At 36.6% G+C, this 16,835-nt stretch overlaps 1 protein-coding gene across 1 annotated transcript; it reads right to left on the bottom strand.

Annotated features, from left to right (window-relative positions):
• Positions 1–9,304: 9,304 nt before the first annotated feature.
• LOC145103078 (protein MID1-COMPLEMENTING ACTIVITY 1-like) lies at positions 9,305–12,369 on the bottom strand. The gene is made up of 8 exons (XM_079040618.1): positions 12,053–12,369; positions 11,060–11,606; positions 10,595–10,989; positions 10,420–10,487; positions 10,238–10,309; positions 10,033–10,139; positions 9,709–9,802; positions 9,305–9,598 (listed from the first exon to the last, which is right to left on the bottom strand). Exons 2-8 carry the CDS (start codon positions 11,468–11,470, stop codon positions 9,546–9,548), a joined length of 1,200 nt encoding a protein of 399 aa, XP_078896744.1. The 5' UTR covers positions 11,471–11,606; positions 12,053–12,369; the 3' UTR covers positions 9,305–9,545.
• Between the last annotated feature and the right edge of the window lie 4,466 nt (positions 12,370–16,835).

Here is a 16,835-nt window from a genome sequence, read left to right as displayed (position 1 = left end):
GTGAAGATTTCAAACTTATCCCGACATCACGCCGCTTGACACATGCCAACCTGTCACGCCTTTTCAGGCGCTTTTTCAGTGATTATGGAGCGCCAAACGCTGGTTTTCTCTCACTACTAATTATGTATATAAGGAAATTCAAAGTTTCATTCTCATTCACCGCTTTCAAGGAATTTATCCTTTCGGTGCAAGAAACCCCTTTTCTCTCACTACGGTTCATCGTCTTCTCCTTCGATCTCCATGCCTAGTTCATAAGAAACTCCACATGCCGCTTCATCAGGGCTACTAGGCATCAAGACTAACCAGAATCTCATCTTGCACCTTGAACCATCCAAGTATGATGCTTTTCTCCAACCATTGATTGAATGGCTCAGATACTCTCCTTTGGCTATTGCACTATCGAAGACATAGAATGTTCCTTTGGCTCATCTATTTAAAGCTTACTCTACTGCTCGTTATGAAGAAAGTGGTGTTGTTATTAATTTTGAGCTTGGTAATCAACAAACATCCATCACCAAGTCCGGATTTAGTCGATTAATGGGGTTTCCCTCTTCTAGGGATTTGGTCGATCCTGAATCAATCTCTTCTTCTGCCATTCTGGAGATGTTTTACCAGATGGGCTACAACAACTATCTTGCGATTCTCTCCAAGTTCAAGAAGCCTAACCTCCCTCCCATGTGGAATAGGTTGTTTACCCTAATTTTCAAAAGATTCTCAAAGAGGGTAATGGGTTTCGATAGCACAAGTAAGCATTTTCTTACTATTCTCTATGGTGTTTACTCTGCGATCAATCTAGATTACGATTTAGTCCTTTGGACTCAACTTGTTCAAAGTATTGTTTCTGTAACAAGGCACTCGGAGACATCTTGTGCTCTTTTTTGGGTTATCATCATACAGAGGGCAATTGATCGTCACAACATTCTGGTGATAGAGGGTTTGGTGATTACAACAATTCCAATTTTCCAAACTTCCAATGTCATTGTGTATGACAGTTCAAGGTTCCTTCATCGGATTTATTCCAGAGTCAATGCTTCACAATGTTCCAGCAGACAATGAAGTTATCAAGGCATATCGCAAACAACCAGCATCCGGTCCTCGTCGACTAACCGTTGAGATGCAAAAGGCCTTAGAAGAGGCTGAAAAGCCAAAGAAAGGGGGTAAACGCAAAGCGAAGGTTGGACCCTTTGAACCTGCTCACACTCCAACGAAGAAAGTCAAGCGAATCATCTTAAGCCTGAGTCTCCTACACTAGATAATGAGGAGGATTCGGAGTCACACACCATCTCCGATGTTTGCATACCAGAGCAAGTCCAATGCAAGACTGAAGACACAGCTGCGAATTCGTAACCCATGGTTTCGGAGCCACCAACAACCACTCTTGAGGTAAATTTTCCGTGCCAACTTCTGTTCCCATAACAGATGAATTTTTCCATGATTTTTCTCAACCTTCTCCTACTACTACTACACCTATCACGATAGCTCCCTGTCCGAATGTTTCTATGGGATTTTCGCAATCCTAGGTGTCCGTTGCACAATCCATTCCTTTCTTCACAGACTCAACAACAACTACAACAACAACTACTAGTACACCATCGTTCACTGTCAATGTATCTGATACAAGGGAAAGAGCTTTTGGCTTTACTTTTGGTGATGATTTCACTCCCATATCACCTCTTCTCCATGATGATCCGGATACCATGTACGGTGATGATCGGAATGTTTTTAAAGACTTTCACTACAGCCCTTTCAACGTCCAACAGGCTAGTGATCATGAAGATGCTCCGATGATGAAGGGGCAATTTAAAGCTCTAAATGATAAGTTGGATACTCTCCTTGAGTCTTCCAAATCTTCATCTAGTAATGAATACCCTTACCAATCTATCAAAGCTCTAATTGAAACTTTTACAAAGGAGCATGCCATACATCTTGATGCGTCTACAAAAGTCGTGGCAAATTCCAAGAAGACAGTTTGTGACATGACCGAAAAAGTCAATAAACTACTTTCTTATGTTAAACTATTAATGGAAGAATTCTGAACTTCTTCGAAATGCAATACATCCTCTGTGAACAAGGTAATTACAAACCTTGGTACAACATTCTCAATCGAGAAAGAAGCTCTTTCCAAGGTTCGCTCTGGCATCCAGACTGATAATGCAGAGCTACAAACGTCGATCACTTCAAAGATTGAAAAGCTTCAAGAGGATCTTGCTACTGAGAATGCTTTCATTGATAAGCTTGCCATCAAAACAGAAAAGGCCTAAAGTTGTTTCTGCCCATCTCTCTCATGCCAACAAGGACATTGAAGACCTGAAGTCTGAAAAAGCTGTAATCAAGAGCGGTGTTGCTGATGTCAATGATCACCTGCATAATCTCATTGAGACTCGTGATTCTCTTCTCACAACCTCTTTTCATTAGCATGTTGCTGAGAAGTTGAAGCCCATCTTCTCCATGCTCGACCGACTTGAGGGTGTTTTAGAATCTTCTATTCCAAAACAAGGGAGAGAACCAAGGAAAACTTCTGGTGGTGGCAAAGCAACTGATGGTGGTGATGATCACGAACAAATACCAAAGTCTAATGATCTGAAGGATAATGTAAATTCGGCATCAAGAGGAAAAGAGAAAGTGGTTGATGATAGTGATGAGGAAGAAGAAGATGAAAATGAAAAGTTAAGACGCAAGGCTCGTCGCGCAGAAGTTGACAAAAATCATCGAATTGTCCGGGAAGCCGAAGAAAAATAAAGGAAAGCCCGTGAAGCCTAAGTCACTCTGGAAACTCAAAAGCTTCTTTTTCCTACTTGTTCTATAGAGCGTATCATGAACGAAGGCATCGATAATCCAAGTGTTTACTGGCTGGAGCCAGTTACTTAATTTGAATTAGAAAACACTTTGGATTCGCAACTTGATTTTCCCATGACTCCAAAGGCGTTCTTTTTTTGCAGTTTTGACAGAGTTGAGAATGCTCTTGAGTCTGATAATGATGTCAATCTGTTGCTTATCTCGTTTTATCTCAAGCACATGAATCCACAGTACGAAACATGGAGTTCAAAGAAAATAATTGTTGTCAAGGTTTATGGCCCCATTGAAACTAAAAGCTTCTTGAATGCTTGTTTCAAGGTTGCACGAGGAGCTGCAAGTTTAGTGTTTGAATTTACACTCGTTGATTTGTCATGTTTGAACCCATTTGATTGGATTTATCTGTTGCTTCTCTTGCTAAATGATGAAAACAAATTCAAACCACTTGTGGCACATCTCAAAAGGTTGTTGGTTTGTTACATCCAAGAAATTGGGAAGATGGATGTGGAAATCGCGACTGTCCTTCGCAAGAAACCTACAGTACTTCCTAAGGAGCCTCTGAAAGGTCTTGACAAGATGAAACTAAGAAGAATAAGAAAGGATGATTGGAGTGTGGAATTTCAAATACAAGAAAGAGTTGATGTTGATTTTCATAGAGTTTGCTTCTTTCTACCTGACAACTATTTATACTCCACCCCATGCATGGAATACATCTTGGAGTTGATAAATCGGTGCAAAGTGAACAGTGTTGGGGATAAGAAATGTTTCATATATATGATTAATTGGTACATCTTGGTTCGCAAAACTCTGCTGGGGATAATGCCAAAGCTTTTCGTTGTTCAAAAATGCCAACAAAATTGAAGAATTTTCCTTCCTTATTGACACAAAGGGGGAGATTGTTGGGATGTTTAGTATTTTGTCAAATATTTTTTTGTACTATATTAGCCCATTTTGTAATGGGTTGGACCTCTCCACCCGGTCTCTAATGTTTGTAGGGTTAGACTATATATAGTGCATGCATGCATCGTATTAGGGTATCGATTGTATTTTGCCCTACTTGCCTTTACAGTAGAAGTTCTTCATCGAGCTCTTCTAAGGCATTGGTTTTTAATCATTCGACACAACTTTGATCTTTGCATTCATTGTTTGATTTACTTTTCTATTTAGAATCTATCGATCAACTCATAATGATTCTAATAACTTGCATGCCCTTCCACGGCGCGCATGTCTGGGTTCCAGCCTATAAATAGCTCATTTATGCTCCTTCCATTCCACACATCTCCAAATCTCTCTCTCTCTCTCTCTCTCTCTCTCTCTCTCTCTCTCTCTTTGTCTCTCTATCTTTCTATTTCACTCCATTTTGGTAGGAATTTTCTAAGATTTTAAGGTATTTTGGCAAGTTCTGAGGTCCCTAGGAGCCTAAAGTCTAGTAGCTATCAGCCCAAAGTTCCGCCAGTGCAATTTTTGGACTTTTGTCTAGAGAATCCGTGTAAGTTAAATTACACTCATCTTATTTTTATGTTATTTATATTTAAATTCATAGTCGTTATTATGAATTTATAAATAAGAACTATCAGTAATTCTAAGTTATAATACCGAATGATCTACTTACGGGAGAGGTGTCTAGAATGGTCACATTGGTTTGGTTGTTGGATTTCAGAAAGACTATACGCCGAAATGATCCTGCCTCCCAATTGTCCTACCTAGCGGATCCATATTTTATAGAATTTTTAGTATTCATTGGAATGATTGATAGGTATAGACTATTTTTCAGTCATGTAGACTATTAGACTAATACTTAGTGATAATGATACTAGGTTACATCAAAGGAAAAGTCGGTTCCTAGAAGTGAAGCGTTTTCCGAGTTTCAAGTCATCACTTTAACAAGTGAGTGCATATTTACTTTCATCTCACACATAGATATGAAGTATTTAAGATAATTACATGTTATATGTGCCTATTATTTGTGATCTGATATATATGCTAGATGAACGAATTATACATGTTTTACTTGATTTAAACTGTATATGTATTTTTATACCTATAAATATATTGGGTAGAGATGGGTAGATGTAAGATGATATAAATGATGAGAGCTGAAAGATGTAATAGAAGATGAGAGGCCTTGACTTTAAAGATGATCTAGTCATCTAGCAGAGTATAGATGACGACCACAGACTATTCTAGATAGTCTAGTGGAACGGTAGCAGGCTCGCAACATATAGGTGTTTTTGAACTAAGTTTTCACCGAGTGTACTCAATCCCCCCCCCCCACACACACACACACATACGGTTGCCTTACTGACATATATTGCTAACGAATACCCTAGGCATTGTTGTCTATCTTGAAGATGATACTTAGGATAGGTCCCTCAAATAAGATGCCTTAGGGACAGAAGGTGAGGATAACAGAAATGGGTAATTGGGGTTGAATAATTTGATGAAAAATATATAATTAAAAGAATTATTTATGGTCGGTTGAAACCCCTATGTGCTCACCAGGCTCCCAAGCCTGACCCACTCAGTTTCTTGTATTACAGGTAGTGGTACGAGGGTATAGGTGTGATGATTAGAGGAGAGATTTATGGATTATAGCCCAGTAGAGTAATAGATGTCTGTTAGACCTATATTATTTTCGTTTATATCGATGTATTGAATTGATTATGGCATCCTAACGTTTTTAATATAAATAAAATACATTTCTTCAGAAATGCTTTGATAATATTATTATCATGTTTTTGGGAACAAATTTTGCAGTATTATTCTTCAAAAAGGATACTCTGATTTTAAATAAGCCAAAAAAATCGGTCTTTTGTAGCCATGAAACTTGAGGATCTCACAAAAACAATCTAAACGAGAATCGAAGATCTCGTTAGTAGGAGTCCTTCGATATAAAGAAAGTAAAAAACGAGCATCGGACAAGAGAATTATGAATTTTTAACAGACTTTAATAGTCTAATCCTATTAAAAATATAATTTTAAAAATAAATTCAAAATTAGCCGACGGATTCTAAATGAAAGTTGTAGATCTCATTAATAGTTATGTGTGGGTATAAAATACATCGAAAACGGAGCCTATATGAGGGAGATATGAATTTTTGGAAAATATGAAAATCCGCACGTGCTTATGCACGTGTCGACAAGGTGTGCGACATGCACTGACACTCCACCCAAAAGTCACCACATGTCATAGTTTGAGAGAAGCCACGTCAGCAGGAGCGACCAAGTGTGCGGCGTGCACCCATTTTCAGGCTATATAAAGATGTGTTTTTCAGCCATTTCTCTTTACACCTTCCTCCAGAATCGCTCTAGGACCCTTTCCAACCTTTATCCCTTTACCCCAGAGTTTCTGACCACTTCTACGAAGCCATACGGTGTCAGATAGTCGATGAATAGAAGCTCTTGGATCAGAGTCCTGCTCGCATACTTCTCAGTTTCGCTAAAAGCTATGTAAGTTAAGCTACACTTATTTTATTCAATTGTAACTTTTAATTATAGTTATTGTCGTTATTATGAACCTCTAAATAAGTTTTATCAGTGATTCCAAGTCATTATATCGACTGATCTACTTATGGGGATGATGTCTAGGTTGGATTTAGTGAGGTGTTTTAAGTGAGATTTCCAAACAGTATACTCTGTATACCAAACGGTCCCTACCTCCGATATGATCCTACGTGGTTGTTCCTTACTTGATAGATCTTGATGTAGATATTGGGATTAGTGGGGAATCTAGTCTATCATTAGTCGCCTAGATTGTAAGATTAAGACTCAGTGACATTTATACCTAGGTCACATCAGAGGAAAAGCTAAGGTACTAAGGCGAAGTTCTGACCAAATTCTAAGGCATCCACTTTTATGAAGTTAGTGCATAGTTACTTTCTGCTTACACATAAATACAAGCATTCTAAATGCTTAATGTTATGTGTGCTGTTTAGCTATGTTTAATATATTTGTGTAACATGATATAGTTATTACTTGATTAAACCGTATATAAATTATTATACTTAAAATATGGTTGGGTAGTGAAGGGTTGTGTGAAATAAAAGATGATAGTTTGTGATAGGTTAGTAAAGGGATGGGTAAAAGTAATAGTAAATGAGAGGCTGAGGTAAGGGTTGTGCAAGCTAACAATCTGTGACCCATTGTACTGTAACTAAAGTACTATTATATTGTTGTGTCTAGTCACCTAGAAATATATTACTTAGTAAAATGTTGTGCAAAATAATGAGTTGTGACATGTTGTGCTATGACCAATGTACTGCCGTATTGTTGTGTTGTGCCCAAAGTACTATTGTATTGATGTGCCTAGATGTTTAAGGAAGGATAAATGACAACTGCTGCTAATAAAGATCCTTTAGGAAGGACCCCTCAAGATCATTATTTAAAGATTAGGAAGTGAGGATAACGAGAACAGGTAACTGGGTTATTTGTTTGCTGATATATATATATATATATATATATATATATATATATATATATATATATATATATATATATATATATATAATTAAAGATTATAATATTGTGGGTTGAAAACCCTATGTACTCAGCAGGTTTTCCAACCCGACAAATTCAATTTCTTTATAGCACGTGTAGCAATACAAAGATACATGAATGACGAGAGATTCAAGGAGATGTAGACTGAGAGTCTAAGAATAATGTAAGGCATGTTTATGCTTTTGTTTTGTATCAATTATGACATCCCAAGATTTTATAAATCAATGAAAAACATTTATTCAAAAATACTTTTACGTTTAAAAATTCACACCGTTATGGGGCTAAAGTAGGGCAAATCCACATTGTTGGCTATGTGTATTGAGTACATAGTTGATTCGGATTAGCCATTTTTAGGTTTTAAAATTTATCATGTAGGCATAAAAATGAAAATGAATACCCTGGTGTTCTTGAGTAATGACAATCTTGGCAAATGGATTCAAAGGATAACCACTTAGACTCTGATACCAATTGTGAGAGTAAAAAAATGAACAACAATGAAACTAATAAGTAAGGTCCTAGTATCAGTCTGAAATGATCCGGTCGAAGACTTGAAAATCAACTTAGTATTTAATGTAAGAAATAAATACGAGTAATAAATAAGAATAATCAGAATGTTTAAAGAAAATCTTATTGACAGTATTCAATATGCTTGAAAAAGGAACATTACAATGAAGTCTTACTAGCCTATATAATGGCACATTTGTACATTATTTTAACCAAAGGAATAAAGAGATGAATACTAGTAATAGTACTATGACAAAAAGATATTGTTGATCTTGTTCATAAATCTACTACAAACTAAAAGACAAAATACAACTTCATTGCTCGCATAAACACTTTCTCGTACAAACACCTCGGATAAAAAAGCTTCTCGGATTACACATAACTTCGGATCCCACACTAAGCTCGGATGAGCTTCACATTGGATGGTTGGTCACTTCTTGTACTATCAATTCGTCCTCTGATTATTATATTATTAAATATTAGTTTTAAAACTACAGTATTTCCTACGGTTACCATTTTCACTTTATTTATGTTTTGTGTAATATTTGAAGTAATGTTAAATGTGACGGTGCATGAAAGTAATATATCCCACATCGGTTCATTGAAGAAAGAAAAGAGAGGTGAGACTTATTATAACAAAGACATAACTCAAGAATAATGGAAGAGAAAATTAGTTCTTTCGGTTCTTATAATCAAGGGATACAACTTTAATTAGTAATTACAATGAACTAGAATTTGGCATTCAATTTGAAGTTATTTCTTTTAGGTTTAGAAGGTTTGTATGATTTACAAGAAGATCACATGCAAACCTAAAAACCTCATTGAGAGCATCCATAAAGTGATATCCACAACTTGTAGATGTTCAATTGGCTTTCATTAATGGAAGGAACATCCTTGATGACCCTTTTATGGTAATGAAGTATGCAATTATTGGGGTAAAAAAAAAACAACAGCAAAATGCCATTATATTGAAAGGTGACTTTGACAAACCATTTAACTCTAAATTGCGAATTGTGTAACTTAGTTATTGCATAAATGTGCTTTTGCTCATCATGGAGAAAGTGTAAACATGGTTGCCTCACCTTCATGTGAACTTCTGTGTCGCTTAGTGAATCCCCGAAAAATGAATTCACTCTTACCTTTCTTTTTTATCATCGTTATGGAAATTTTAGATGTGTGATTATGCATAAAACTAGCTTTCTTAGAATGTTCCATAGAATCTGGACACCTTGCAAGGGCCCACAATCTGACATTTATTGCATGTCGATGATTTTATGATCTTATCTTCCTTGGTAGTCACTATCAAATTTCCAAAATCTTGCTAGAATTCTACAGTGCTTTCAGTTTGTCTCGGTGTTGAAGGTGTTGGCTCTAATTTATGCAATTCTTTCTCGACATGTCATTCATTCTTATTTTATATATCTTGGGCTCACTATTGGGGCCAATACGACGCTTACAATCCAATTATCAATAAATTTAATTCAAATCACTTTTCATGAAAAAACAAAAGTTGTTTCCTTCGGTAACCTGATAACATTAATCAAATCAGTTTTTGGAAGCCTATCATTTATCAAACCACTATTTCTCACTCTTTAAATTAAGTTATTGTTGAAGCGTTGAATCTATCATCAAGAACAACTTTACATAAAGTAAAAGTAAGGTAAAGAAAAAGTCAACCACCATGAGAGGTATTAACTATTAACAATGGCAACAAATCTTATGTAACTATTTCTCATATAATCAAATCAACTTCACGATTCCATCCACTGCGAAGGTGGAGAGCTTGTTTTTGTCTTCTCTGGACCTGCAAAGTTCCATTTCTACCCCTTATCAAAACATAACCACAATTGCAAATTTCCATATTTGCCCCTTGGAAATATGTAAACCTTTATATAAATAAAAAGACGTGAATACCATGAATTCCACGCATTTCAACTTCTCGCAGTTCTTGAACAAGTGCACAGCAACAACACATGATATGTGACAGAAAGTCATCACACCACCCACCCTAAGTAACATAAAAAATAAAAAAAATATAAAAAAATCCAATTTTTTTATTTAAAAAAAAATAAACTTTCTACAAAAACTGAAAACAGAATCCACACTTAAGGGATGTATCCTTTTGACTTAATAGACTTAATTGGTTAAGCCCTTAACATTTTCCTCCCAACTCCTCATGTCAAAACTGATGAATATGATGAAAGGGTAAAATGGTCATTTTAGTCTGGAAAAGGGTACCGTGATATTGAGAGTCATCCGAAGCTTCCTCCTAATGCAAGAGGTATAGCAACAGCATGATAATATTAGAGAATAAGCCATCAGCTCATTGCAGGCTTCTCCTGAAGCTGTTCAATTATTGACAGATAGATATGGTATAAATTAATAATATATAATTAGGGCAAAAAAAACTTTTAGTATTTTTTAAATTCATAAAGAATCTTACTCATGTGCCTGTTTGTCGCCACAGATGCAATCTTTGAAAATGTCCCACATGGAAAGAAGAATGTCTTCATGCCTACATAAATTTTTATTTTCATTTTTATTTTTTAAATTCTTAAAGTATATTGCTATACAGATGGAAAAATATTAAGAATTGAAAACATAAACATATTACATAATACATACACATCTTAGGCTCTGAACAACAGCCAAGTAGATCTGAATGCCATTCTTGATGCCCATATGATGTGCTTCTGCAACAACACTTACTACTTAGTATATCATAAATGACCATTTTACCCTTACAATCCAAAAAAACAAATTTAACTTGTAAGGAGTCAGAAGGAGAAAGAAAATCAACCTTGAAGTTGAGTGTGGCTTTGTATTTGTAATTGTATTTTTATCACTCTCATCTTGAGCTTGTTTATTGGTGTTAACATTTGGATATTGAGGCTCTGTTTCATGTTGAGAATTAGAAGCAACAACTTGAGTGACCTCAATCAGATGTTGAATAACTTCACATTGGCCTACATCTAAGTTAGCTTGTGATCTTTGTAGTTCCATATGAAGCTTTTCATTTTCTTTCTGGATAACTTCCTTGAAAGGCAAATTTGGGTAGCTACAAGAAAGTGTTTTCTTCAAAACAACAGTATCAGTATGTGAAGGATCAGGCTTCATGATAACATCTTGCACCTTTCTATCTTCATCATCCAATGTGTATTCCCTTTGATCCATTTCAATATACTCCAATCTTTCCTGAAAGAAAACAAGTCAAAATAAGATTTGATAATCTTTAGAACAAGATGAAGTTTTTAGTTTTATATACCCTGACTCGAGCATTATCAACAAGAGTGATGAGTGGGATAATCTTTAAGTATCGATCAATTTCGTTTTGTGCTTTTCTGAATTGATAAACAATGTTCCATCCCATTGCAAGTAAGTAGAGATAGCTTCGATCTTGACAACTGTTGACTAAAATGTAGGATCTTCTCAATGCATCTTCAAGTTGTTCTAAAGGTTCACGTGTTTCTGGATACCTTTTCAGCTCACTGATTTTGAGTTGTTGAAGAAGATTTCCAATCAACTTCAAATGCGTTGCAAATTGTTTGCAGTTCTTCTTGTGTAAACGAGCTGTGTTAGCAGCTTGGACAATCATCCCTATTAGCTTCACTGCATCTAAACCTGTTAGTTGGGCTACATTTGCGATTTCTCCAAAATGTTCCCATGCTGCAGCCATTCTTCACACTAATTCCCAAAACCCTAAATTTCTTCGCTTGTTATGTTTCTCAGAGAGGTTCAATTATTTCTTTTGTAGAATCTTCAAAGGATCTTCGAGAAATGGAATTGAATTCAAGGATCCTCAATAGTAGAATCTGGTAGAGATTGAAATTAATCAATATTTAAATGCGAAATGATAGTGAAAAGGAAATTAGAGACACGAGATCTTAGAGATTCTCTGTTAGCTTTCGCTTTCTTTATCTGATAAAACGAAGGATTGATTAAAAGAGGAACAAATGGTAAAAATACGAGCAACATATATCGGAAATTTACAGTCTTCAACTAGAACGAAATTGAGAATAAATAAGTAGATCAAATAAATAAATAAACATAATAAATTATAATAATAAAAAAACAGCGCATAATTAGTAAACAGAAAAATTTTCAGATTCACTTGAAGTTGACCTTAATTGCAACAGATGCAATTTGAAAGAACAGTAGGCATGCATATTAGTCTGTATTCACTGACAAAAACACACGCAAGAGTGTGAAACTAAAGAAAATAGAAAAACTGAAATGTTCGATAGATATGGATTTTTACCTTTGGTGTTCAGTCTTTTAGGGTTCATTGAGAAATTTGCTAGCTTTTTTTGCTGGATAAAATAAGTGCAGTTGTTCGGTGAGCATTGATGCAGAAACAATGACTAAGCATTTATTTGCTGGATTGGTTGGTCAGAATACAGACGAATTACGTCGTCGTCTTCTTCTTCCTGATGATAGATTTCAGAGCATTTCTGGAAGAAGTTGAACCTTTTCTTTTTTTCTCTCTCTAAAACAGTTGGAGTTTGGTTCGGTGTCGTTTGTCTCTGCTCTAGCAATGTGTGTGTGTGTCAAGAGAGAGAGAGAGAAAGAAAAGCAAAGTTGTATAATATGGGATTAGATAGTTTTGTCTATTTGACAAAATTGTATTTCATTCCCCTAACGATTTGTTATCTTGCATATGAAAGACATATCTAATGCAAATGGTTACAATCAACCCTTTATATATCTAAAATTAGGTTTTAGTATTCTTTTTCAATTGTTTTTAAAATATTTGACAAATAGTAAAATAACTTAAGTAAATTATTGATCAAATCAAACAACTCATGTTTTAACCAAATATATAAACTAAAATGAAAATATGTCTAATGCTTTGAATTTAGTTATTGTGTAATATGATATAATGATTGGAGTAAGGCTTTTTCAAGAAATCTAAATAGTGGCAATATCAGATTGATCCAACAATGTTGTGGGGAAATGTCTTCACATTGGTGAAGATTGATGCAAGATAACAAGGTTTCAACACAACTAACACGAATCATTTTTTGTGCAATTTTATTAGAAATGTAAATGAGGAAGGAGTAGATGCATGTATAGGGAGTATACTTTTCTACCAATAAAGAGTTCAATTATATAGGTTCTATGATTTATAAGGAAGGAGATATAGATCGAGGCAAAAGTCACCCATCGAATAAAGAGGGATCAGTTAAAGTGGAGAAAAATATATAAATTTTTTCAAAGACTGTTTTATTTTTCAAATGTGATTATTTTAAATCTAATGAATCTAAATAATATAAAAATCAAACTACTAGTCATATAAATTTGATTATTAGGATGTAATTCACAATAATTACAATAGATGCACATATAGACACTCATTTCACAATATTTACAATAGGTGCACATATAGACACTCATTTTGCTGTAGATAGAGTTCATAAAAGATAATAGCTCATTATATAACTTTCTTCTAAGATTAACTATGAATGAGAAGAAACAAAGGTTGCTAAAACTAAATGCCTTTTTTGCTATAGACTACAAAACTTTGCTTCAATACCTTTTATCTTTATCTTGAATACATCCACTTTTAATTACACATACATTTTCATATAGAAAATGCCCATGAATATATATATATATATATATATATATATATATATATATATATATATATATATATATATATATATCATTTTTGCCAATTAGATCTAGATGTTGATACAATGCACCTCATATTTCATCAAGTTAAAATTTATCTTCAAATAATAGACCATAAGAAGTATGATTGCACAAATGTTCAAACATATCCAACATGGATGTTGCACCTTCTAAAAGTTCATTTTGAAACGTCCTCATATTGCCCATAACATTGTTGGATCAACCGGATATGCCACTATTTAGATTTTTTGAAAAAATCTCACTCGAATCATCGTTTCAAGTTACACAATAACAAAACCCAAAGCATTAAACATATTCACACTAATTTTAGTTTATACATTTAGTCCTCCTAAAGGTGTCACCTTGGAAAGGTGTCATCCGGTTCAGGAAGCAGGGCAAGTTAGGCCCCATATATATTGGTTTGTTCAGGGTATTAGCTCGGGAGGGTTGGGTTGTGTGTCGACTGGATCTACCAGCCGAACTTAGTCATATCCACAACACCTTTCATGTCTCCTAGTTGTGGAAGTGCTTGAAAGATTACTCCGCAGTGGTACCTTTAGAGGATGTTCAGGTAGATGACAGTCTGAACTACATCGAGCGACCGGTAGCCATCCTCGATAGGAAGACGAAGGATTTGAGGAACAAGAGGGTAGAGTTGGTGAAGGTGTAGTAGAAGCACAACAAAGGGCTCGGAATGGACTTGGGAGCCGGAGGATGAGATGAGGGAGCACTACCCAGCTATTTCCAGACGCGGCAAGCTTCGAGGACGAAGTCTAAAATAAGTGGCAGAGATTTGTATGTTCCTGGTATGTATTAAATTCAAAATTTTATTCATTTTTATATAGAAACTCGACGAGTTGAAGGCCCCAAACTCGTCGAGTAGGAACGGACTTGGACGCAGGTTGGAAAGCTTACTCGACGAGTTGAGAGCCTTAATTCAACAAGTAGGTTTCAGAGTTTAGCACCCTATTTAAACACCTTAACCTCCAAAGGTTGGCCTCATCTACAACCTCTATCGTCCCAAACCCTAGCCACAAAACCCTAATACACTTTGAGAGTTTTGATCCATTTTTGGTGCATTTTTATGGTTCTGAAGAGGAAGATACTTGAAGAAGGAGCAAGGAAGTGTTGGAGAAGAATAGATCCAGAAGTCTAGCTTCATTTCTAGTTCATCGGAGGTATAAAGCTCCTATCTTATCTATAGTATGCTTAGATCTCTTCATATTCACTTTTATTGAGTTTTTGGTCCAAGTAGCATGGTCCTTGGGAAATGGATGTCCCAAGTGAGTATACTTCCATATCTAGGACCTTGGAGGGCCTTCATGGCATAAAGGTGTAAACTTTATGGCCATTGAAGCCCCATACAAGCTTTAGGGTGTCATTTTTACCTTTTAAGCTCCAAAATGCCATGCATGGAGAGAAAGTCAGAGACTTTATATGTGCATGTAGTGTTTAGGGTCTAGATCTGAGTTTTTATGCCTTAGTGTAACGATCCAATTTTCACAGCTAAAAATTTCATTTTTAATTAAACATTTTGCAAAACATTTGAAAGTAAACAAAATTCGATCATATCGTTTCTTAAAACATATTACGTGTCTGAAAACCAAAACATGGAATCAACCATAGTGTCAGAGTACAAATCCCAGAACAATCTCATAATGCGGAAAACAAGGGGTGTGTATGATGTGCTGCTACCGTGCCAGCTCCTTCCCTTTCGCTGAAGAGGTACCTGAAACCAAAACTTCAAACTGTAAGCACAAAGCTTAGTGAGTTCCCCCATAATACCACATATCATACAATCATATAAGGAACAGTTAGCGGAGTGTGGGCGGGGCCCGTATCTCCATGAGTGTGGGTGAGGCCCGTATTCCGCTATCTAGGAGATACGGGCCTCACCCACACTCCACTATCTAAGAGGTACGGGCCTCGCCCACACTCCGCTATCTAGGAGGTACGGGCCTCTCCCACACTCCGCTATCTAGGAGATACGGGCCTCACCCACACTCCACTACTAAACCATAACATACAAGTATGACACAGACAACGAGTATAAACGATTCTACCACACTAGCATATATCATCATCAGACTCAACTAAGAGATACGGGCTCTGCCCACACTCCGATACTATCATATCGTCTATACGGGCCGGCCTTGGTGCCTTAGACCCGTTCCTACTGGAAGGAAACTCACCTCAAAAAGTAGCTACCAAAAGTCTAACTGCCGAACGTTTGACTGCTGCACCGGTAATCCTCCGGCTACAAATCCATAAACATGGATTAGCCACTCATAAATACCCTTAGATCAAATGACTGACCCACCCCTGGTCCAAGGTCAACTCCTTGGTCAAAGTCAACTTCCAGTTGATTGGACTCGCCGAGTCATGGCACAGACTCACCGAGTCCTTCTCCTACTAACCTGGTCCTACACGCTAAGTCCCTATTCTCACTCATTGAGTCACCCTTAACTCACTACTTGGGATTATAGAACTGACTCGCGATCCAACTCGCCGAGTCCGAGAACAACTCGCCGAGTCCCACGAGCAGATCTCTTACTCGTTTCCAAATCCTCACCAGAGCATCCATCTTGAGGATTTGGGTTTCTGGGACTATTGCTACACGTTAAATTGCAAATTCCGCGTGTAGATGCGAAGGGTTGGACCTTCAACACTTAAACCCCTCTTACTCAGTAACAGTTCATATGACTCGCCGAGTTTGAAGAACAACTCGTCGAGTTCCAGGAAATCTTCATAGGACTCGCTGAGTTGTTCATCTAACCCGCCGAGTCTAAGGCCATCTTCATAGAACTCGCCGAGTTCCACTTTGGGACTCGCCGAGTCCCTATGACCCATTTCCTATACAGACCGAATCTGAGACATGCAACGCTTCCAAACCATAGATCTATGATCTTAGGGCATGCTTATCACGTAAAGTTGCAAACTTTACGTGCATGCATGGCCCTATAAGCTCCAAAAGGCAAAACCAAGCTCTTAATGAGGTTATACACTCAATGGGGACCTCAATCGCTTCAACCACAGAAACTTTATACTTCTAATATGTCCATAAGGTCTAGATATGAAGTCCTTTCGGATCATAGAGCACAAATACATGGAGTTTGAGGTTTTAGGGCTTGAAAACCACTAATTTGGGACAAAAAGGGGATCTAATGAACTAGTGATCAAGGTAAGAACTTTTCTACCTGAATGGAAGCTTCTCACTGTGTAGATTCCAGATCTACCTCCCCTCCTTGCACACTTCAACCTCTTCCTTCTTCTTCTAAGCTCCAAACCTTCTTCACAAAGCCAAAAACACTCTCAAGAACAATATGGGGGCTAGGGTTTCGCTCTACAGCTCTCTGGAAGTGTTAGGGACAAAGGAGGCCAAGTTAGAGCGCTTAAATAGGGTGCAA

Source organism: Lactuca serriola, chromosome 4 (genome assembly GCF_051521515.1).
Source record: "Lactuca serriola cultivar US96UC23 chromosome 4, Lser_US96UC23_V15, whole genome shotgun sequence".
In the NCBI taxonomy this organism is placed as follows: domain Eukaryota; kingdom Viridiplantae; phylum Streptophyta; class Magnoliopsida; order Asterales; family Asteraceae; genus Lactuca; species Lactuca serriola.
Note: the sequence above shows the minus strand (reverse complement) of the source record. Positions and strands in the feature narration are given on the sequence as shown.

Excerpts from the sequence above, each read along its gene's own strand:
- LOC145103078 (XM_079040618.1), bottom strand. The coding sequence starts at position 11,470 with ATGGCTGCAGCATGGGAACATTTTGGAGAAATCGCAAATGTAGCCCAA. Across the intron at positions 9,803-10,032 it reads GGATGACTCTCAATATCACG|GGTGGGTGGTGTGATGACTT; the intron begins GTACCCTTTTCC and ends TATGTTACTTAG. Across the intron at positions 9,599-9,708 it reads TGAAATGCGTGGAATTCATG|GTCCAGAGAAGACAAAAACA; the intron begins GTATTCACGTCT and ends GGAACTTTGCAG.